Raw genomic sequence first — 22826 nt, forward strand, 5'->3', positions numbered from 1 at the left:
GGAGTTTGATCTATAACAGGTAATCACGATAACCTTGTAGTGAGAAATTAGTTTGCACCTCCGATTTTTCAAGTACAAAATTGCATAAACAGGGAAAAATCTATACACATAATACACCTTACATTAAAGAATAAAGAGAAACAAACGCCATAAACTCTAGTATTGTTTCTAAGCTTGAAGTAGTATTGTCTAAAGAAAGATAAAAAAAAAGTAACGTTAGAAACAAAGTCTGTAACCTTGAATGAATTATAAATTCAGACACTTATCTTTTTTTTTTTCGTTTTCCTTTTTTTTATTTTTTTACTCGACCACATTCAAAAGAAATGTCAAATCTTTTTGACTATTCTTCGTCAACGGGCTACAAGCCTTTATTAAATCCAGATGACAGACCGTACCGTAATAAGCAAAGAACACGTCTATTGCTCACTGCCTCAGCACTTGCCTTATTCGGAACAAGTTGCGTCTATCTCTCAAGACACTTACCTACAGCCCAATATGCTACCTTACCAGTCATCAACGAGCAAAGTATTTGGGGAGACAGCACCAAAGTTGTTTCTCCTGGTATTTCTATTGACTCTTTTGAGTATGGATTAGCCAAGTGCCAGTACAATCTCGAAAGAAGCCGCGCTTTTACCAACACCACTCGAACCCGACACAGAAATCCCCGTGCGGTCACAGGTCGTGTCTTGATTCGCAACGGTCATCTTTGGCTCAATGATCATTATTTGGAAGGAGGAGAGGTCTATTTGGAAAATGGATTGATTGCGGCTGTTGGAAAGGCACTGGATGTGCCTGAGGACACGCGTATTTTAGATGCCGGTGGTCGTGTTGTGACACCTGGTATTATTGATATGCATTCCCATATGACGGTGGATGCTTTGGATGGGTTATCTGCTTCTGATGATACCAACGAAATGACTTCTCCTACAACACCTTATGTAACTTGTTTCTAAATACACAAGAAAATGGGCTAATCATCTCTGTAGGTTCGTGTGATTGATGCATTAAACCCAACAGATCCTGGTATTAAGATTGTAGCGAGTGGTGGTATCACTACCTCTTTGATTCTTCCTGGTTCAGGCAATCTAATGGGAGGTGAAGCAGCTGCTATTAAACTTAGACCCGTATCTACTTTATCTGCTCAAGATATGTTGGTTACCTCCGGCGTATCGGAAGAAGATCAGGAGATCATCTGGCGTTACATGAAAATGGCATGTGGTGAAAATCCTAAGACTTATTATGGTGGATACTTAAATAGGATGCCATCTACAAGTAATATCTTTATACATCAGAAAAGTAAAATGGGATGATTTATAATATGCAATAGGATTGGGAGAAAACTATTTGTTTCGTAAAAAGTTTGAAGAAGCACAAAATTTAAAGAGAAAGCAAGAAGATTGGTGTGATGCTGCTCAAAGAGTCAATAGGACTTCAAAAAAAGAAGAAACCGTTCGCCTTTCTGAAAGTTACCCCGAAGATTTAAGCTTGGAAAGCCTTGTTGCTCTTTTGCGTCATCAAGTTAATTTGAATGTTCATTGTTATTTACCTCAAGATTTTGAAGCAATGGTTCACCATTCAATTGAGTTTGACTTTGAAATTGCTGCTTTTCATCATGCCCTGAGTGCTTGGCAAGTACCTGAGATTATTAAGCGTGCAAGGACCAATATTACCATAGCCACATTTGCTGATATGTGGGGCTACAAGGTAATTTATTTCTTCCTTTCCTTTCTCTCTTACTCATGCAATTCTTTTTTACAGGCTGAGGCTTTGAATCAAAATGTTCATGCACCTAGTATCTTGGACCAAGCAGGCATTCCTGTGGCTTTTAAGAGTGATCATCCTGTTATGAATTCGGTAAGTCAACTCATGGCAATTTGATAAAACAACCTATACCGACCCAAGCTTTTGGTTAGCGTGATTTAGTTCATGAAGCACAAAAAGCCTTCCATTATGGTTTTGATGAACACAAAGCATTACAAGCACTCACAAGCGTTCCCGCTAATTCTATGAGACTAGGTCATCGTATCGGCAGGTAAAGCAGGATATGAATGTAAATCAATTTTTCTAAACAAAAAAAAATGTATTACTAGTATTGAAGTAGGAAAAGATGCAGACATTGTCATCTGGGAGCGTCATCCATTAAGGTTAGGTGCTCGACCTAAGCATGTCTTTATTGACGGTGCTGAACTTGATTTCAAAAAATCCTGGACAAACACTTTGATTGAAAAAGACATGCAAAGTATTGTCAAGGATGAGCCAGTGCATGAAAAGGACAAGCAAGATAAACATTTTCTTCCTTCCTTTTCAGATCATACAATGCATTTGGAAGATCATGGCTTAAATAATCCTATCTCATTCCAAGATGCTTGCTCCAAAGGTGTTGATTCATTTGTTTTGCGGAACATCAGTCGAATCTATGCCAATGCGACTCAAACACTGGAAGGTGGAGAGCTTTATATGGTTGTCAGCAGCGGAAAAATAACATGCCTAGGCAGTGATTGTGATCGCAATCACGTCGATTGGCCTACTAATAGTCCTGTATTTGAAATGAATCAAGCTGTTGTTATTCCTGTAAGAAAAAGAAAAAGTCTTAAAAGAAAAAGACTAAAAATCATGTACGTTTTCTTATAGGGAATTGTCTCTATGGGTGTACCTCTTGGGTTATCTGAAATCCAACAAGAAGAGAGTACTCAAGATGGAGAAGCCAAAAACGATGTATCAGATCCTGATTTATATAAAAAGGTTGTCCGTGCTGCTGATGGTCTCAAATTTAATGGATTGCACCTTCAAAAAGCATACAAAGCTGGTAAGAGCTCAATGAAAAAGCGATCTTTACATCCCACCAACATGTGAATTATAGGTGTCACTACTGCTATTTCTCAACCATTAGTAGGATCTGACTCATTGGCAGGAGTCTCTGCAGCTTTCTACACTGGTGTAGAAACCACTGTATTAGATCAGCTGGAGGCATTAGTAAAAGAAGAGTCTGCTTTGCATTTTGTTATTCAACATTCTGGTAAGCTTACAAAAGCTACAATTTATTGTATCCTAACTTCTCTCTTATTTCAGGCCCTTTCACTGTATCTCAACAAATTGCTACTATCCGTGATTTATTAACTTCAAATATCAAGAAAGATGAATCAGAAAATATATTTGCTCGTGCAGCCAAAGGAAGTATTCCTGTGGTCGTTCAAGCTGATGATAAAGACGAAATTGCATCCATCTTGTTAATTAAGCAATATATCTTGAAAGAGTATGAACATGACGTTAAATTTGTCATCTTGGGCGGCTCTGAATCTCATCTGGTTGCTGGTCATCTCAGTCGTCTTGACGTCCCTGTTGTTTTGATGCCTGCTCGCTGCTACCCAACCACCTGGCAATCTCGCTTCTGTCTATCTGGCCCACCCCTGACACCCAACACTGCCTTGGATATCTTGTTAAAGAACAAGGTTCGCGTGGGATTGGGCTCCACAGATGCTGATAATGGTGATGCTCGTAATTTGATCTGGGAAGCCGGCTGGAATCTTGCTCATAACAGTGACTTTGCACCTCATGAAGCTGTAGGCCTTGTCACCTGGAACATTGCAGATATGTTTGGCTTGAAAGAGGAAGGCATTCTTGAAGTGGGCGGAAAGGCTAACTTTGTGGCTTATAACAGTGATCCATTTGAATTTGGTACACGTGTTTTGATGGTCAATGGTGGAGGTCGTTCAGGACCTACTTGTTTTCCAAAGCAAATTTAAGCAGACATAATTAAAACTCCCCTTTTTTTTTTTTTTTTTTTTTTTTTTTTTTTTTGCTTTTGCTTTTGTTTTTGTTTTTGTTTTTGCTTTTGCTTTGTACAAAAAAGGTTTTTACATGATGTATGGATACCTTCAATCTAATAAGAAGCAGGTCTTTCATCCTTACTTTTGCAAAACTGAAAACTCGCTTATTAACTTTGTTCCTTCTATACATAGTCTCATGAGAATTTTATCTATTTAAATAAGGGTGTTGGTCAAGGAGTGCAAGAGCAAGAATATGTATGAAGAACACACTTGTGAATAACTCCAAAGATTTATGTATAAATGATAGGTTTCCAATCAAGGATATGATATATATGAAGCATATATAAAAAATGGGACGTCTACTTTCTCATTTATTCTGTGTATTTTGATTATTAACACACTATTAGAGTTCTTTAAACAAAAGAATGAAGTTGCTATTTATTAGAATCAATCAATGCATGTAAAATGTATAAAAAAATAAACTTTTTTTCTTTCTTTTTTTATTTATTTATGTACAAAAGAATTAAAACAAAATAAAAATTAAGCAGTTTGGATAAGGAGCTGTTGTCTATTATCATAACAAGGTTGAATAGTACAAGAATGGTACCGGTTTTCAATTAATGTACCCAAAGGAATATTATCTTCCTCTTCTTCTTTTTTCAATAGACTATCTCGCTTTTCCTTCAAATTATGCAATACGCCCTTCAAATGAACAGTTTTGTACATTGACACCGATGATCCGTGAAGCTTTTCAGAAGTTACTCGATAAAGATAATATAATTTCCATGCATTTTGAGATTCATCTTGAGTCGATTTTGGTATATAAATGAACTCTTTATTGCTTAATATTTTCAGTTTATCTCTTTGGTTATCTTTGTTGCTGCTGCTGGTATTTTTCGCTTTTCGTTTCTTATTAGCAAGCATTTGTAATACTTTTGTCCATTTAGAAACATAGTCAGTTGTTGATTGTCGTTTGTACATTTTTGTCAAAAAAAAAAAAAAAAAAAAAAAAAAAAAAAAAGAGAGAGAGACAGGAAAGGAGACCAATTTATAGGTGTGCATAAACTTTGTCAGTAAGATTGTAAGACTCCCATCCGTACATTTTACCGATTTTGTTTACAGTTCCAGACAAAATTTGCAAGAAATTCATGTAGCATGTCTTTTTATTAAAAATTTTGTTTATATTGTATTTAACCTATTAAGCATATACACGTACTTAAATGTACAATCCAATACAAATCTGCTCCTTATTTTTATTCATGTGCAACTCATTTACTTCTTTTTTACAACTAAAAAACATGTCTCTGATTTTAGTTTAATTATCTTCCTCACTTCAACCTTAATTTTTATTCTGTATATTCCAGGATTACTTTATGCAAAATAGAAATGTTTTCATTGGTTTATTATAAAAGAAGGGGAATTAATGAATAACAACTAAACTGCTATTATCCACTTGCCAAATATTAAGTCTTGTAGAGTATTCACGTATAGCTTCTTCTAATTGAACTTCCGTATAACCTCTGGATGCAATACGTTGTCTAACTGTGTTCAATGCTAATGAATTACCGTATTCATTTGCCAATTCCTTGACAATATTGAAAATAGCTGATACAGGAGATCGATCTTGGCGTTTACCACGTCTGTTGCTTTCATCCGACAATGAGGACTTAGATACATCTATCAATCTCAAAGCCTCATTTACGTCCGATGTTTCTACAAAGTCAGATAAACGTACACGAGCTAATGCTTGGGCCATACGAATGATACCAAGCAAGGTACGGGCAGAGGCATAAGTAAATTGCTGTTCACGAGCTTCATCCAACTTGTATTGATGTCTTAAGCTTACATAAGCACTTGTAATATATTCGGATACCTCGGGTGTCAAAACAGGTCGCTTTGTTCTCGCATGAGCAACATAGTGTCTAATTGTACTGGGCTCTAATGTATCAAACACCATTTGAGGAGGTTTGTTGTGTGTGTGTACATAGGCGACGTGCTCCGCCAAGAGACGATCCATATCTTGAGAAGGTTTATCAAGTAATAAATAAAGAATATCAAAACGAGAAAGCAAGGCAGCAGGCAAATTGATGTTTTGTGTAGGTGAAATGCGAGTATTATAACGACCATAGAGAGGATTAGCAGCGGCCAAGATAGAGGCACGGGCATTTAAGGTGGTGTTAATACCAGCCTTTGAGATGCTGATCGTTTGCTGTTCCATGACTTCATGAATGGCTGTTCTATCGGATTCGTCCATTTTATCAAATTCATCAATACAGCAAATACCATTATCAGCTAAGACAAGTGCACCACCTTCCAAGATCATCTCGTCCGTTACGGGGTCTCTCATCACAGCTGCCGTCAAACCTACACCAGATGAACCTTTACCGGTCGTATAAACACCACGAGGAGCTACCTTGGCAATAAACTTTAACAATTGGGATTTAGCCACACCTGGATCACCCATCAAGCACACATTGATATCACCACGAATCTTCATGCCATCGCCTACTGTCTTATTCACACCACCAACCAATAACAAAAGTAAAACTTTCTTGACGTCATCGTGGCCGTAAATTTCAGGGGCAATACTTCGTGCAAGACGACCGTAGGCATTGGGATCTCTTTTCAATTCTTCAATCTTGGCTTCATCTTCAGCCGTCATTTCAATTTCATCATACTGTTTCTTCAAACGATGTACATGCTGAACATCCATATAGGTATCAGTCAGCAATCCAGCACGAAGAGCTCTGAATCCAGTGTAGGGCATTGGTAAGAAGATACCACCCACATGCGCCACATCACCAGGTGTCAATTGACGACAGGCTCCACCATACAAATGAAGAGTAATTGTACGGGGAATGTGTCCAACAGGTACCTGGTCAGTCAATTCTTGCAACTTAACTTCTTGGAAAGCCAAAAATTTAGAAGCTCTAGTTTGCATAAACAACTTGCCCTTGACATTGTTACTTGAGCATTCAGAGGAAGGGCATTCGATCAAGGGCGTAAACTGTCGTTGCTTAATTTCTTGAAAGATTTCAGAACCACAAGAGTCACAACTGTAAGTGTTGACCTGAAGGAAAGGCTTGACATCGGATACACGAGTAATAATACCACGAATAGTAACTAATTGACCGAGCTTAGCACCGTTAATTTGGCGAACAGCTAATGGTGTATCATCAGAAAGTGGTTTAAAAAACACTTCGCTATTAAAAAAATTGGTATTAGGGTTCTTTCTTTCTTTTTTTTATAACTAGTTTACAAGCGTCTTGTTAAAGAAGGTGGGAATTGACTCTGTGTTTCAATTGGGTTATCGGTTGTTCTTCTTTGATTGATAATAACGTCTAATACAGAATCAGATTGACTTAAATCGGGATTGGTGGGTGTCAATGTAGATAAGATATTGTCAATAACATCAGAAACAAGCTCAATGTAATGTTTGGTGTTTCTTTTAATATGAGCAACTGTACGCTTACGAGAATCCTCATACTATAAGCATGTAAGTATGTGTATTTGAAATTTGAAGGGTGAGAGAGCTTACGGTAGCAAGGTCATCTAGTTCAAAAACAACAGTTGTTTGTTCTCTATCTTTTACTTTTTGCTACAAATGCGAAAAAAAGTATGTCAGCTGTATTTTCATAAAATAAAATATAAAAAAAAAATACCAAAAGTTGCATGTATTTAGGAGCAGAGTCTGTCTCCATTAAATCAGCTGAGGATTCCTTGAAGTTTTGAAGAAATTGAGCAATGTTCTCTATAATCAAGTAATTAACATTTTAAACTTTTCTTTTTCGTGGTTTTCAGTATAAAAACCTTTGTCTTCATTGTAGTTGACAGTAATTTTTACAGGCAAAAGTGAAGCCATGTTTAATTTCTAAAGAGAGAAAAAAAAACCAAAAAAAAATATTTTCATCAAAAAACCCAAAATTCGCGTAGCGACGCGATTTTTTAAACGTCACTTTTTTATTTAAAAGGAAAGTGTAAGAGGGAGTATGTACATTCTTTTTGGCTTATTTTGTATAATTTTTTATATGTTATCGCCTTGTCTTTGATATACAAACCAAGGTTTTGATACTGCTTGTAATGATTGGGCTGGCATATACGGTAGAGGCTGTGTTGGGGGTATAATGGATGTGGGTGTGTACACAAGTTGGTTATTGTTGTTATTGAATGTTGTTAAAAATTGAACATTGTTGTTGTTGTTGTCAAAAGTTTCTTTTCCTTTTCCTTTTACATCCTCATTGTCTTCTTCAAGAAGGGTAAGTTGGGGCGTCATATTCAAGTCAATCAAACTGTTATTTAGATTAAAATTCTGCTGTAGCAAATGAAACTGCTGTTGATTATGTCTCTGTATCACCAAATGAGCACAGTATCTTTCCAGCAAGCTACCCAAAGTACCTTGATTGAAGGGTTTAGGTAAAACATCAGTCATGCCGCTTAAAATGTATTGTTGAATATCTTGATCTGTCGTATTGGATGTCATGGATATGATGGGTGTCAAGGTATCATATTGTCGAATATTTCTAGTAGCTGACATACCATCAAGTTTTGGCATCATAATATCCTATATCATATATTAGCATAGCCAAAAAAAAAAAAAAAAAAAAAAAAAAAAAAAAAACATAAAAGGATAACCCTACCATAAGAACAAGGTCATATTTCATAGTGCCTAATTTTCTGACTGCTTCTTCCCCATCCACAGCCACATCAATGGTACAGCCAGCCATTTGAAGTAACTTTGTAGACAATCTACGGAAAATGGAATCGTCATCCACTAGCAAAACTCTAGGAGGTACTGACCATCCAGGTTGGATTCGCCTTCTCTTTCTTGAAGGATTTTTAACAGGTATGAGAGAAGCAACGGACTGCGGGGGCCCTGATGCAACCATAAGATCTGTAGGTGTTAGTGAAGTGGACGAAAGCACATTAGATAGAGCTACATCATCTGTCGATGGCATTAAAGGAACTGAAGAAGCATCTATCATAGAAATTCCTCCTCCATTTGAAGATGATGATACCAGAGTGGCAGGAGGTGAAGAAGTAGTCGACATGCCTGTATTGGGTGAATTATTGATGGCTGAATTAATTCTATTCAATTGTATCTCACTTGCATTCATGATATTGTTATATTGATGAATAATGTTTGTTAATCCTTGATCCATCATGGTTGGTTCTATTACAAATAGAGTTAGGCTATCTATAGTTGGGCGTCATTCGACTTATTTACTTTGTTTCGACATAAAACTCATGATATCCTTCATCAATGCATCTTGTTCTTCCATATTCTTCTTAAAACCTTCCACATTTCGTAAGATTGAATTATATTTATGATCAAAGCTTTTGATCTTGTCCGTCATATCTTTTTGTGTTTCTTTCAGGCTATTAATTTCCTTTTGAAGACTAGCCGCAAGAACTTTCAAGTTCTCTTCTGCTTTGGGTGGCTTGACCCCTGGTGCAGAATATGTTGCAGATGCTGCAGATGTTTCGGGTGCAATAGAATTTGAAATGCTCTGTAACGACTTTCCAGTAGGTTTCCTCTAAATAATATAATTTTATATAAATCGTATGTATCTTTATTACATTTTTGGCATCAATTCTTCGTACCTTTATTTCTTCTAATAGATCCTGCCTATTGTATTTGAAGTTGGGATGTCGAAATTCCCAAGCCTGAAAAGGGAAAAAATAAGATATGTTTGTTCTTGATTCAATAAAGCATCTTTTGTACCTGATCACCGTAAATGCGTTGTCCATCTTCAGGTAATCGTAGTTTGTGAAAATCATATTTGTTTAATTGACGTACAAAACTTGCAAAGTTGGAATGTTTGAAATGTCTCGGTAATATGTGTCTAGCGAATTCATTAGGGTCTTTCACCACAAAAGTGTCACCTTCTTTTCCCCAAGAAAACACATGTGGATATGTATTTTCTTCCAGCATACTATTGATAAGCAAAGTTTTGACTTTTGAATAATGAGTCTTTCTCATATTTGTTTTGCTTACTTGAACAACTTCTTTACAAATTCTGGTATACTGCCTGTGCTGGACATGTTAAAAAAAGTTTAAATTTTTTAAATAATAATAAAAATTAGAAGAAAGAAAAAAAAAAAGATTTTTATTGTACAATTTAAAGAGTTATGCGGCTATTGAAAATCAATACTTTCTTTTCAAACAAAAACGTTTATTCATAGAAACAAAAACAAAAAATGCTGTAATCGTATTATTCTTATTCTATTATATGAATCGATCTTTTCAAACCTTAGTGCCAAGCACTATACTATCGGTATTGTTCCTTTTCAGCTAACACAAAAATGTTTCTTAAAATAGGTACAAACTTTATCCTTTTTAGAAATTGTCTCAAACACCATCAATAGCAATTGTTGTAACACTTTAACATTTATGCAGGCCTATTACACTGATGGAAACATTACAGTTTTCCCCAAACTATAATATTACAAATCAAGCAGCCATGTTGCCTTAATACCCATGAATCCAAACTTCTTTTCTCTCCCTCCCTCTCTTCCTTTCTTTTGTCACGGGGTGTTTATAAAGTCTTCGTTTATTGACAATTCATAAGTAACACAAGAAAAAAAGCCAAAAAGGAAAAGAGCAATATATTTATATTTATTACATTTTTATAAAAAAAAAAAAGGGCGATCGCATCTATTTGATCAACGCATTTTGTAACAAGAAAACACACGCACAATGATTTTGACCAGCAGAGAAATACAAGTTATGTGGCGCGACTTTGTAAACCAAACAGAATGTGCTACAAGTGAATGATACACAGACACACATGGAGATGTATTCAATGCTGGGGATACTTTAAACCTTGTTTTTAAAACATAATTGAAAGAAAAAAGAATGAAGTTGATATATTATGGCTGCCTCATGATTGAGAACAAAGAATTTTTTTTTTTTGCTTTATTTTCATGTTGTTTACCTGCAGATTAAAGTTCATTCAAAAGGGATCCGAGAAGAAAATAAAAGTATAGCGGATGTCTTTCGGTAGATCCTGTTTACAAATGGAAAAACTTGATTGTAACTTGGTAGGATACATCCGGTGGCTAATTCTGATTTCTTCTTTTTATAGTTGCTTGGCAACAGTTGTCATCGTAATTAATGGATATTAAAGATAAAATAAAAAGATCATATTTTAAACCTAGTCATGGTTTGACACGTATGTCCTATATTCAACAGGCTTTTTTGTGATTCGATACAATTCTTTGATAAAAATAACAATCGATTTGAGTTCTCTTTCTAAAAATGGGAAGACAAAAAAGTGTGTATCAATTCTATTTCAGAGAAACCGAAGAAAACTTCTTTTTTATGACAAACAATAAAGTTTCATTTGTTCCTTTCATATTTATTCATGATACAATTTATTAAGAAAGATCCATATAATCACCTATTCTGTATTCTCGACTTTCTGCTTCATCTACAATGGATTTAAATTCTACAGCAAGTGGTCCAACCTTGACCTCATTCATGAATTGATAAAAGTGAGGAGATACGGCTAAAATTATCAATGTTATCGGTAAGACAAAAACCCCGTTTTTGTTGATGTATTACCTTCATCACAAAGAGAGGACAGTGAAAGAATACATCGAAGATCAGCGCGAATTAATTCCTGGTTCTTTTCAACTTCTTGCTTAACAGCATTGCTTCTCATTTTGAAATCAAGCGTAGTTTTGAGTGGCTCAACGAGATCATCAAGTTCTAACAAAAATAAGTCGGAATTTGATCTTACAAACTCTATTTTTTTTTTTTTACTTTGAGTAACAGCGGATGGGGCAACTTTGCCTAATCGGATAAGCATCAAATAAGCCAGCATTTTGATGTCATGCTGGTCGTTCAAAGCAATTGTAACGCGTTCAAGGAAACCGTGGACATCAATCCTGTCAAGGCTGTTGCTTAAAAGAGTATACATACATTCATAAGCGGCCTGTTATAAGGTTATATTTAAGTTTTTCTTTTTTTTTTTTTTTTAAACTTCTCAAACCTTTCTAATTTCAAGGCCATCATCCACCTTATGCTTGAAAGGCCCCATTTCTACAGTATGAATAAGTTCATCTCTAATGACCGTCTCTTGGTATAGCAGTGGAATGAGATTCACAAGAGTCTCTCTCACCAAGTGAGGTTTACGAAGCGCAGCGGAATTGATAGTAAGTAAAGCTAAACGACGAACATTCTTTTTACGTAATCGTTTTAGTAAGCAAATTATTGTATAATATATTATTTTACCAAGTCTGAGTCTTCTAATAATTGTAAAAATTTTTTGATGATTGGCTTTAAAAATGGATCATGTTCTCCCGAAGGATCGACAACAGTGTATTTAATGGCAGTGGCAACCGCTGCCCTAAGCTGAATTGATGGTGAAGACAATCGTTCCTTTTTTATATTAGCATAAATAAAGAGCAAACTATTGCTTTCTTAGCACTTACCTCTAACTGTGGCAAGAATTTGGCAGGATCAGATAAAGCAAATTTACCAAGACATTCAGCAACCACCGTACGAGTTCCCTCTTCTTGATCAGATTCACTGTTCTCAAGAAGCAAATTCCAGATCTGATCATCTGTATCACCTAAAGAGGCTTTGTTTTCATTATAACGAGTGATAATCTAGAACAAAAAATGAATTATTACAAAAAAAAAAAAGAAAAAAAAACTTTTACCTCTTTCAATGCGTGAAGTAACAAGTAGCGTTTTTTGGGTTGCTCTTTGATTTGGCTGATGATCAAGGGCAGGTATTTAGGAATGTTTCCTACACAGATATTACCCAAAGCAAATGCAGCAGCAAATTTAACTTCCTCAGATTGAGCACCAAATAAATCAATCACTTGTTGATCAATATCGCTAAATCCACTCAAATTACTGTAAATAAACGTTAGATACACTGCGGCGTTGAATGTGTCATTTTTGGCTTACATTCTGCGTCCAAGTTCACCAAGTGTTAACAAACTAAGATATTTAACAGATTCATTCGTTGAAGGATCCTGAAGAGAAAGATTAAAATTTTTGGTTCATATACATAGATATTGTTCTTACCAAAATATAAGATTGGAATTGAGTAGTGGTTTCTTTACAGTTACTTTCACTTGTATTCGCAGCCAACACTGCAACACACTGTGCAACAGTTGATGCAGCCTGCTTGTTGGTCACAGCAGTTGCACTACCTGCAGATACGTTGGATTTCTTTGCAGCTAAAAGAGGATCCACAAGTCCCTTTACCAAAAATTGATAGTCAGAGGGACTGGCCTTGGCCAGAGCAGCAAAAAGGTTCAATAAGCTGTTAAGAGATGAACCCTGAAGGAGTGGTGATTGAATCAAGCAAAATAAAGTAGGTAAGATAGATGTCTTGATGTCATCAATAGTCTTGGGGTTTTTGACAAGGATACATTCTACTGTTTGTAAAGCAAGAGGAAGGAGGTGAAGATCAGTATCGGATACTAAAGGTCGTACTTCATTCAACAAGTTAGCTAAGCTACGATTTGTAATATGATCGCCGTGTCTTTTATACGGGAATGAATAAAATGAATGAGAAGACACACAGTGAGATGATTATTATTTTTTTTTACCTGCTAATCAAGATGCAGAGACATTCTAAACTAGCAATACGCAAACCTCGGTTATTTTTTCTTAAAAGAAGTGTCAATTCAACAGCAGCAACCGTAACACATTTTTGCAGGCTATCACCGACAGCAACTGGGCTCTGGGCTACAACAGCGAGCGCCTTGATACTGATCAAGCGGGTCACTTCATTTCTTAATCTTTCCAAGAGCACATTCAAAGCTTCTCCTTGTTGAGACTGGAGAACATCACCGACTTGTGTCAAAATGACACCAAGACACATGATGGATTTTTCCTTGACTTCTTGGTCAGCATCACTCGTACCCAAAATCTGTAAAACAGTGGCATAAATCTGGTGAATGAAAGGCACATGCTGCTGGTCAATTTCAGAAATATCATATTGATGGCTTTCAGGGTTGTAGTAGATGGGTCGAATCACCTTGATGAATTCCATACAGGCTAAAAAGGCTTCAGAAGTAATCTTGTAATACTTGTCAGAGATAGATTGAATGATGATGGGAGAGAATTTGTCAAGACGGGAATGAATGGCATTTGGGGCATGGCTACGGAAGAAGACACGTAAGAAAGAAATAACCTCAATCTTGAGGTTGGAAGAGGCTATTTGATGTTGATCAGATAAAGCACCAGAAAGCAGATTTGAAATAGTAGGGATAAATAACTCGATTTGATCTTCGAGACCACCATGAAGAACAACAACAAGCTCTCGAAGCAACTGGAAGCTGATTTGGCGTGTTTGTGTTGATTTGGATCCTACTTGTTTAGCTAAGGCACGGCATAACTTGGGAACTTGTGCCATAAGAACTTGTCTTGATCTAAAAAGCATAGATGAGTCTACTATCATAAACACATTATATTACGTTATATACCCGTCTATGATACTTGCTGAATTGTCAGGCCTTTTAACAGGTAAAACATTGATACCATCAAAATTGAGAGAGCCTAATTTACCCAAAGCTGGATAGCTATCTTCTCTTTCTTCAGAGGCACTTGTTTGGTGAAGAAGGGCGATAAAGGTTTGGAGCAAATCAACACGGACAGATTCTTCCCTTTCCTTAAATCTATTGATTAATACAGGTGCAACATTTTCGTACAGTTGTTGCAACAAATCCAATCTTGTTTCAATCACAGCACATAATACTTTTGAGGAAGATCTACGAACTTTCCAGGACATGTCATCATCATCATCTGAATAATCACTACGAAATTTTTTAATGCATTGGTTTAAGAATATAGTAAATTTAATTCAACATACGCTATATCATCATATTCATCATCTTCGTCTTCATCCATTTCCTCGTCTTCGTTCTGATTCAAGAATAAATATAATATGATGAAAAAGTATATTTACTTACCTCTAAATCATCATCACTGTCATCTCCAGCAAAATTAGGATCGTGTTTAATATATTCTAATGCAAGCTGAGTAATCTCGTTTACAAAAGGCGCTATCTCGGTAGGACATCTGTATATAAAGGATTCAAGTGTTTGAAAACAAATTTCACGCAATTCATCATCTTCTTCGGATTTTTTGGTGTAAGAAATGATTATGGGAACAAGCTCTGGCAAATGTCTACCAAGACGTATGGTACTGTAACGACTATACCAGAAAAAAAAAAAAAGAAATAAATATAGTTATAAAAATAGCTTCTTTTTACATTACCTCAAGACACTAGTACACTGTACAAAGGTTCTTCGTTTTTCATTAGATCCTGAGTCGGAACGGAGACCATCCAACAAATAGGCAAATAACTGCTGAAATAAACTATCATTTGTGTGTGTGACTAAATGACCTATAGCGATTGTTGTTCTTTTTCGAATGGCAGGACGGGCGTGATGAAGTAAAGGTAATAAAGCATTTTGTATCTCAGTTTGCCTCTCTACTGTTATTTGTGCACCAAATCGAGTTAATACTTCTGATAGAATATCCAATGTATCCATTTCCATTTCATAGGTTAGGTTATCCTAGATACCAGATTTAGAAAATGAGTAAGGCAGTATGAAATAAAGGGAGATGATTTACATTTTGAATATTACGCAATAGTTTAGGAATAACGCGAGAACAAATGACTCCCCCTTGAGCTTGATTGATTTCAGTAATTACTGTTTTTAAGCCTATTTATTGTACACAAAAGAAAGTTAGGAGAAGAAAAGACATGCAAATGAATAATAAAGCATAACACTTACTCACGCTTGCAATCCCTCGCAATTCTTCGTTCTTAGTTTGCGCTGTATATTCATCAAGTTGATCAATCATGTCAATCAGGCAGTCTTCTTTTACTTGTTTAACTAAAGGACCCAAACTACACGAGAATGTTATTTTTTATACATAAAAAGCATGAAGTAATATTTTACCATTTAACAGCCAAATTCTGAACTTCACTGTTTTTATCGTCCATAAGTTGTAAGACAGCTCTAACAACTTTACTTTCAATCATAGGTTCCATGATAAAGGAGTCTTTTTGAAGTTCGCTCATGAGGTCATTAAGAGCCATATAACGGAAATCTCTGTCCTGATTGCTCATCTATCAAGTTTATTCAGTAAAGCGTTATCAAGGATATAACTACCTAAAAACCTTTTCAATTAGATTGGCAATCATATACGCATTCACAGCGTTCGACATTTTTTTAATTGTTTTGTTTGTCGAGAAAAAAGAAACAAAATACGAATATAGTTTTATGCGAATTTGGATAAAGTATAGGTGTGACTGATTTTAAGACCGACACGCGTCTCAGAGCTTTCGATTCATTCTATTCGATTTGGAAAAACGCGTGCTAAGAATTATACATTTCTAGCTAATAGTTGTATTTCATTTCTAGTGGATGCATTTGTTTATTAAATATTGTTGCTCATGGGATTCTTCAGTAAAGCAGAATGTTCAGCCCAATTCGATTTTCAAAGTTAATTATCTTGACAAAAGAAAAAGAAAAGAAAGCTATAGTTGTCCTCGTATTCCTCAAGTTTTGAATGACTTCTTTCTAAAAGCTTATAGCATAAATTATGCGATTGTACCTTTGGTATGCCAAGGGAAGACTGATTTTAGCAAGTGCATGAGTTAATGATGACTTTCATACTCTCGTAGCCACATAGTTTATAGTAACCTCATTGAGGTTCAGATAATTCCATCAGCCAATTTTGGACAAAGATATATTCAAGATATATAAAAATAGCTTTGGATCTTCTTTGGTAGAGATAGCATGCTTATAAATTTGTTTGTATTAATTGGAGTTTATTAATTCTATATTATAAACTAACTTCAGTTTTTCCAAATGTACGGTTTCAAAAGATAGTAGAGAAAAAGCTAGACCGATTTTGAGTATATCCATTCTTTGTTTTGTATAAAAGCATTTCAAAATGCGTTATAGCTTGCAAGGCCAAACGAATGTCGGATACTTGGGGTTCATTTTATGTCTACAGTAAATTGCACTTACGCTTGATTCTATAGTTGTCAAAAAGTGATAGTAAAGAAAAAGTCAGACTAAGCAAAAAAGAATGAACCAGTATAAGGATAAAGCGTTTCTTTTGGTCGATTATGCTGCTGAAACAAGCGATATGGCTACTGCTCGATCTCAAAAAATCATTCAGCGTGCAGATGAAAGCTTACCGTTGTTTGAACAACACCTGATGGAATATGCAGAGCATGCAATTGTATTTGTGCAATTAAAAAGAAGTGCTTTTTGTATAATAACAAAAGTAAAGTCACCGCCATATTGATAGAAATTACTACTAGTTATCCGGATTTTTTGTTTGCTCACAAATTTTAAAAACAACTTGATGTACAGTATATGGGCTGAAAGCTATGTTACTTTCAAGGAGAAGTCTAGGGTCCTTTACTCACATTAAGGTCAATTTATTTATAAGCGATACCTTCAATTCCGAGAGCTTGAAATGATACTACATCTTCATTGCTTGTTCTGTAATTTTATTCCCTGTCAACTTAATAGATGATTGAAAGTTACAATAGAATGCACAAAAGAAAAACAAGAGCACTTTTTAAAATTAATTTTAGTTTTCAACAGAAAAATAACGGCTCTGAATTTTAGAGTTGAACCTGGGGCTATTTGTATTTGTTTTTTTCAATAGTTCGGTTTATTTTTGAGAAGAGCTTGAAAGTGTTTAATTTATATATGGATTGGCATACCTCTTTAAGGCAATGGCTATATGAATTATTTACACATTTCCTGTTCGCTAAATGGATTCATAGAATATATTTTTACTTATAAATTACATAATATAACATACATTTCTTTACTATGAAAAGGATCAATGTAATGTGTAATAGCTCGATGATAACTACAAGGATTATTTGATGCTTTCTTTCATTACACAAGCCTTTAATATAGTGTGTACTTTAGTATAAGCATTGATACTAGTGTTACAGTAGGACTTTTACTGTATCAAACATCACACAAGTTTTATATTCTTGAATGAAAATTTTAATGTTCATTAAAACTCATCAAAGAGTATAAGGATTAAGAGTGATGCAAGTGTATGAAGCAGTGACTTGTCATGAAAATATAAAGATATTAACATAGAGAGTTGTAAGCAGATGTTTTCACTAGTTTCTTCTGGATTTGACTGATGACAATCTCGTTCAAGACAGAAGTCTGTTCAAAGAACTATTGGATTCATCCAATGCACGATTAATTTTTTTTTATTTATATTAAAAAAAGACTTAAATGAGCGCACGGTGTTTTTAATACACCTTAATTGCCCATGTCAGATCAAAAAGGAATAAACGAGGATTGAAAAAACATCTTTTGAGATCAAGGACGAAAAAATTAAAAGAAAACCGAGTAAGAAGAGAAAGACATGTCATAGACTTCATCCAGTGTACTGCGTTTTTCAAATTTTTGGGAAAAATGAAAATAATCTAAAAAAAAAGCGATGAACCTGAAGCATTGAAAGCCATATATGTATGACTTTAGCCTTGTTCTATTGACTGGTAACAATTCTATATAACAAGTTTTATTTACCTCCAGATTTTTTAGAAGATGAAATTTCCTGAGCTGCTGGGTCCAAAGCAAGCTTCTTTTTCCGTTTTATCTGTATTTCCTACTTTAAGTAGTCTTGCTTTTTTAATAAGAAGATACTTGCTGTTCAAAAAATTGATAAGGAAGAAGGGTGAGAAAAAGTAAAAATCGCGTTTGACTATGTTGTCTGGTTTAAAATAACATACGAATTTATCAAAAGAAGATCAGGTTCTTTATTGAAAAAGCAAGATATAGTATTAAAATACGACCTTTGGATAGCAGCGACACTTTGACACATCAAATTATAGAGGCTTCTTCACAAGTTACTCTAGCAGATTATTGGGAATGGATAAGACACTCAATTTCACTCCGTGGTCTTTGCCTTTTTCTTTCTTTCTTTCTTTTTTTTTTTTTTGAAAATGCCTTTAATGTTTCCAAAATAGTTGTTACATTTACTCAAATGGCCAATATGGTTTTTCTCATTTTAGAAGTTCATTCATTTGGAAAGCACGGTAATAAAGTTACGTAAAACAAAAAGATGTAATTGGACAAACTACACAATTGCCAGATTATTTTTAAATTCAACCCCGCATTCCCTTTTTAAGTGATAGGCATTAATCCCTTATTTTTGATCCGAAACCCTACATAGTTTTAGTTTCACTTTGAGATTGCAGTACTTTTAATACTTTTACAACAAATTTAGTTTTGTACTAGAAAAGAAAATACACAGTATGGATCAATAGGTAATACCTCCCTTGTCATTCTTTATCTTCTAATAATAAAAGTGGTATTGAATAACCGCGCACATACAAGACCCTGCCATGAGGTTGTTTAGGAGATAGATTGCCACCACTTTGCTATAAATTACATAAGAGTCCGAAACTGGCAATTGGAAAAGAACAGGGATAAATCTATTAGCTTAGTAAAAGATAATTAAGATGAGTAACCTGTTGATAACATGTATAAAATTAACAGTGTGTCGAGCGTATGTATTGCTGTGTGGAAAAAATGTTGCACACAGATGAGATATTAAATAGGTGTTGATGACAGAGGCGAATAATCAATTAATATATTAATTAAAGAGGATCTCTCTTTTTGTTGCATAAAAGCATTCACGAGTTATACTTATTAGTTTTTATTTCTTTTATGCTCTAGTGTGTGCTTTATTACAGCAAATCAAGCTAAAAGATATTATTATTGTCTGAGAAAAGTAATATTTTGCACAACATTGGATTTGATAAACTAACAAATTTTTTGTTTCTATTTTAATTAGCAATCAGCGTGTAATAAGCATGTGTATTAACTGATCATTCGATACTTCTCTCTCTTGAATAATACTTTAATTAAAAAAAAAAACCCCCTTCTCATTCTATATTTCTTCTCTATTCACTCATTTATTACTCCATTCCATTCATTATTATTATGTCAAAAGTACGAAGAGCATCATTTGGTGGTAGTAGCGAATTAATACTATACAGCAGAACAAAAAAATCAATAACTAAATCAAGAAGATCATCTTTAGTAACAGAAGATATGCCAACTACGAGACGCAACAGCCTTACGACTGTCATCAATTCTTTAGCTTCAATTACAGTCGATGAATTACTGTCTACGCCTCTTGTGGATGTACACAACTTGTATAAAAAGAAAGTCAGTAAATCATCACATAAGCTGGAAAGCTTTTTTGGTGAACCAACGCCAGTGGATGTATGTGTATATGAAATTAAAAAGGAAGGATTGAAAGCGATATTAGAATCTAAGGTTCCACTTTGTTACTTTTTATATTACCTCTTGGATGAATACAGTTCAGAAAACCTCGTAAATAGCTTTGTGAAATATATGAATAATTTACTCATTAATGTCTTTTAGTTCTTCTTTCTAGAAGTAGAACAATTTGAGAAAAATAGAGGGTTAGCATGCATAGACGAACAAAGGAAAATGGCTCAAGTGATTTATAACACTTATATCTCAGACAATGCTCAACTTCAAATCAATTTGGATGACAAAGTCAAGCGTAGTATTAAAAGTCAGTTAATATCCACTCAACATGAATTTAATGGGAAAACTATCTTTTATGACGCCAAGATTTCGATTTATTTATTGTTGGAATCGAGCTTTATACGATTTCTCAATACGGATGTCTATGAAGAAATGATTCGACATTGCGGTGAATTGACGATTCACTATGGTGAACGCACAGTGAATATCGCTCTAAGTTACTTGTTTCAGTATTTTAAGCACCAAGAGCAAGAAAAGCAAATATTTTCTGATAGCTTTACTGAATTGAATAATCGACATTACGATATAATTAAAAGCGTATTGGAGAAATTTGTAAAGAACGTATTTGGAAAAACTTATTTACCTTCAAAATGTTAAAAAAAAATACCCTTTTATATGCCTTCCTCTAATTCATTGTATACAACATCCTTTCAATATGCGCATTACTATAGATATACACACATACAACAGAAACTATAAGCATCATATTTTATTATTTATTATTTGGAATAAAAGAAAATGTAGCCTTTAAAAATTGATTCAAGACAACAAATTGCGCCTCAAAAAAAAAAAAAAAAAAAAAGGCATGAGCTTGATTTTGAATGTCAGTCTTATCATGCAACTCGTAAAGAAAAAGAGACAAACGCACACGACATGAATAAAAGAGAGAATACTAAAAGAATGTATTCTTACATAATAAATAGGACGATCTTCATATATAAAATGACGCATAAACAAATAAAAAAAAAGATACGCTTATTCATATATCTGTGAGGCGCAAGTTTCACTTTCTCTTTCACTCGCCTATATTCGTCTTGTTTTTTTTATTTTTTTTTTATTTTCTTTTATTTTTCTTTCCTTGTGTATTTTATTATGGAAATATCAACGATTAGACAAAAAGGCCATGTAAAATTTTTTAATTCAATAAAGGGATATGGATTTATTGTACCAAGCAATCGAGAGCAAAATGAAGGTTGATAAAATGCATTTGATTCTCTCTTTTTTTTATCTTTTTCTTTTTTGCTGATCAATCCGTATAGAAGTGTTTGTACATCATACATCTATTCATAACGATGGCGGGTTTAAAAGTTTAGCGGAGGTAATAATATGATGATATGCAACCCTACATACTCATTCTCTTCTTTAGGGCGAAGAGGTATTACATAGTAAATAAAATTGAAAAGAATAATGAATATTTCTAGGTTGAATATGACTTAATTAAAGGACCTAAAGGAATGCAGGCAACCAATGTAACTGGACCAGATGGAACATCTGTTAAAGGGGATTCAAGGAACAAACAGAGATATCAAAGGTTCGGGATGCACTGAAAGTGAAGGAGAATGTTACTAACAAAAGTTGCCATAGTAACAGAATGCCATTTGATAATAGTGGTCAAGGTAAGGAGAAAGGGAACAACAACAAAAAAAAACACTGTCATTAAACCTTAATTTTTTAGGTTATCTTTTAGATCCTTATTCAGTACCTGTTGGTTTCTCAGCCATGCCAATGTATCCTAATACAATGTATGGCACTTATTATCCACCTTTTATTTATACAGACAGGCCTCAACAAGAAGAGCAAAAATAATAAAATTATGCATGAGATAAATCTCACATTATTTATCAACTCCGGACCGTACCCAGTCTATTATAATTCTATTTTCGCACTTTCCAAACTGAACTTTTTTTTTTGTTTTTCCCAATTAAAGTAAAATAATATTTTTCCCTGAAAAAAATAATATGCAATCTACAGGTTATTATTCAAATCAATACATGGTACAGCCTACAAGTAATTCTCTTTTACCTGGTATTATGAGACCTCAACCGCAGCAGCAGCAACAGCAGCAACAACTTCCTCAGTTGGGTCAAGTCATTATGGATAATGGCCAACTGGATACAAATGAGGACCTTGAAGACGACGATGACGAAGACGAAAAGAAACCAGCTAAACGTTCAGGTCGTCGTAAAATAAAGATTGAATATATTGAAGATAAAACCAGACGCCATATTACTTTTTCTAAAAGAAAAGCTGGTATCATGAAGAAAGTAAACAGTTTATTATTTTTTACTGGGAAAAAAAAAAAAAGGAAAAAAAAAAAAAAAAAAAAAACTGATTATTTATTTAGGCATACGAACTAAGTACGCTTACAGGCACTCAAGTATTATTATTGGTTGTTTCCGAGACTGGGTTGGTTTATACTTTTACAACACCAAAACTTCAACCTTTAGTAACAAAACCAGAAGGCAAAAATCTCATCCAATCCTGTTTAAATGCACCTGATACGGATGAAACTACAATATGTTCTTAAAGCGTGTAGGTTTATCTGAGATAGAAAGTAATATCAAACTCACACTCACACACTTTTATTTAGATGATAACTATGCACACAGCTATTCTTTCTTACATATTTTAATATATTTTTGATAAAAATCTTGTAATTTCATTTACATTATTTCTTGTTCTTATCGTTAGTTCAAATTCATGTTGAAATAAAGCAACATGGATTAGT

General features: G+C 34.5%; 9 protein-coding genes across 9 annotated transcripts; 5 read left to right on the forward strand and 4 right to left on the reverse strand.

Annotated features, from left to right (window-relative positions):
• Positions 1 to 323: 323 nt before the first annotated feature.
• Positions 324 to 3743, forward strand: RO3G_11606 (uncharacterized protein; the record flags this gene model as incomplete). The annotated part of the gene is made up of 9 exons (XM_067666190.1): positions 324 to 938; positions 987 to 1272; positions 1328 to 1704; positions 1759 to 1854; positions 1914 to 2032; positions 2091 to 2571; positions 2632 to 2806; positions 2861 to 3016; positions 3070 to 3743. The coding sequence occupies 9 exons, from the start codon at positions 324 to 326 to the stop codon at positions 3741 to 3743; spliced, it is 2979 nt and encodes a 992-aa protein (XP_067522291.1).
• A 564-nt stretch (positions 3744 to 4307) lies between these two features.
• Positions 4308 to 4748, reverse strand: RO3G_11607 (uncharacterized protein; the record flags this gene model as incomplete). The annotated part of the gene is made up of 1 exon (XM_067666191.1): positions 4308 to 4748. The coding sequence occupies one exon, from the start codon at positions 4746 to 4748 to the stop codon at positions 4308 to 4310; it is 441 nt and encodes a 146-aa protein (XP_067522292.1).
• Positions 4749 to 5187: 439 nt separating this feature from the next.
• Positions 5188 to 7629, reverse strand: RO3G_11608 (DNA replication licensing factor MCM7; the record flags this gene model as incomplete). The annotated part of the gene is made up of 5 exons (XM_067666192.1): positions 5188 to 6970; positions 7027 to 7253; positions 7306 to 7365; positions 7430 to 7518; positions 7578 to 7629. 5 exons carry the CDS (start codon positions 7627 to 7629, stop codon positions 5188 to 5190), a joined length of 2211 nt encoding a protein of 736 aa, XP_067522293.1.
• A 422-nt stretch (positions 7630 to 8051) lies between these two features.
• RO3G_11609 (uncharacterized protein) lies at positions 8052 to 9809 on the reverse strand (the record flags this gene model as incomplete). Its single annotated transcript, XM_067666193.1, has 7 exons — positions 8052 to 8056; positions 8163 to 8328; positions 8405 to 8937; positions 8992 to 9301; positions 9369 to 9431; positions 9490 to 9700; positions 9763 to 9809. 7 exons carry the CDS (start codon positions 9807 to 9809, stop codon positions 8052 to 8054), a joined length of 1335 nt encoding a protein of 444 aa, XP_067522294.1.
• Positions 9810 to 11144: 1335 nt separating this feature from the next.
• Positions 11145 to 15840, reverse strand: RO3G_11610 (uncharacterized protein; the record flags this gene model as incomplete). Its single annotated transcript, XM_067666194.1, has 17 exons — positions 11145 to 11275; positions 11332 to 11478; positions 11533 to 11704; positions 11762 to 11950; positions 12004 to 12150; positions 12204 to 12380; positions 12434 to 12632; positions 12687 to 12754; positions 12807 to 13242; positions 13337 to 14161; positions 14216 to 14545; positions 14602 to 14654; positions 14702 to 14945; positions 15009 to 15310; positions 15369 to 15460; positions 15533 to 15648; positions 15701 to 15840. The coding sequence occupies 17 exons, from the start codon at positions 15838 to 15840 to the stop codon at positions 11145 to 11147; spliced, it is 3768 nt and encodes a 1255-aa protein (XP_067522295.1).
• Positions 15841 to 16838: 998 nt separating this feature from the next.
• RO3G_11611 (uncharacterized protein) lies at positions 16839 to 17140 on the forward strand (the record flags this gene model as incomplete). Its single annotated transcript, XM_067666195.1, has 2 exons — positions 16839 to 17039; positions 17129 to 17140. 2 exons carry the CDS (start codon positions 16839 to 16841, stop codon positions 17138 to 17140), a joined length of 213 nt encoding a protein of 70 aa, XP_067522296.1.
• Positions 17141 to 19741: 2601 nt separating this feature from the next.
• Positions 19742 to 20695, forward strand: RO3G_11612 (uncharacterized protein; the record flags this gene model as incomplete). The annotated part of the gene is made up of 2 exons (XM_067666196.1): positions 19742 to 20137; positions 20189 to 20695. The coding sequence occupies 2 exons, from the start codon at positions 19742 to 19744 to the stop codon at positions 20693 to 20695; spliced, it is 903 nt and encodes a 300-aa protein (XP_067522297.1).
• A 994-nt stretch (positions 20696 to 21689) lies between these two features.
• Positions 21690 to 21904, forward strand: RO3G_11613 (uncharacterized protein; the record flags this gene model as incomplete). Its single annotated transcript, XM_067666197.1, has 2 exons — positions 21690 to 21714; positions 21774 to 21904. The coding sequence occupies 2 exons, from the start codon at positions 21690 to 21692 to the stop codon at positions 21902 to 21904; spliced, it is 156 nt and encodes a 51-aa protein (XP_067522298.1).
• A 152-nt stretch (positions 21905 to 22056) lies between these two features.
• On the forward strand, positions 22057 to 22625 carry RO3G_11614 (uncharacterized protein; the record flags this gene model as incomplete). Its single annotated transcript, XM_067666198.1, has 2 exons — positions 22057 to 22362; positions 22443 to 22625. 2 exons carry the CDS (start codon positions 22057 to 22059, stop codon positions 22623 to 22625), a joined length of 489 nt encoding a protein of 162 aa, XP_067522299.1.
• Positions 22626 to 22826: the final 201 nt, after the last annotated feature.

This window comes from Rhizopus delemar, genomic scaffold, assembly GCF_000149305.1.
Source record: "Rhizopus delemar RA 99-880 supercont3.9 genomic scaffold, whole genome shotgun sequence".
Classification (NCBI taxonomy): Eukaryota; Fungi; Mucoromycota; class Mucoromycetes; order Mucorales; family Rhizopodaceae; genus Rhizopus; species Rhizopus delemar.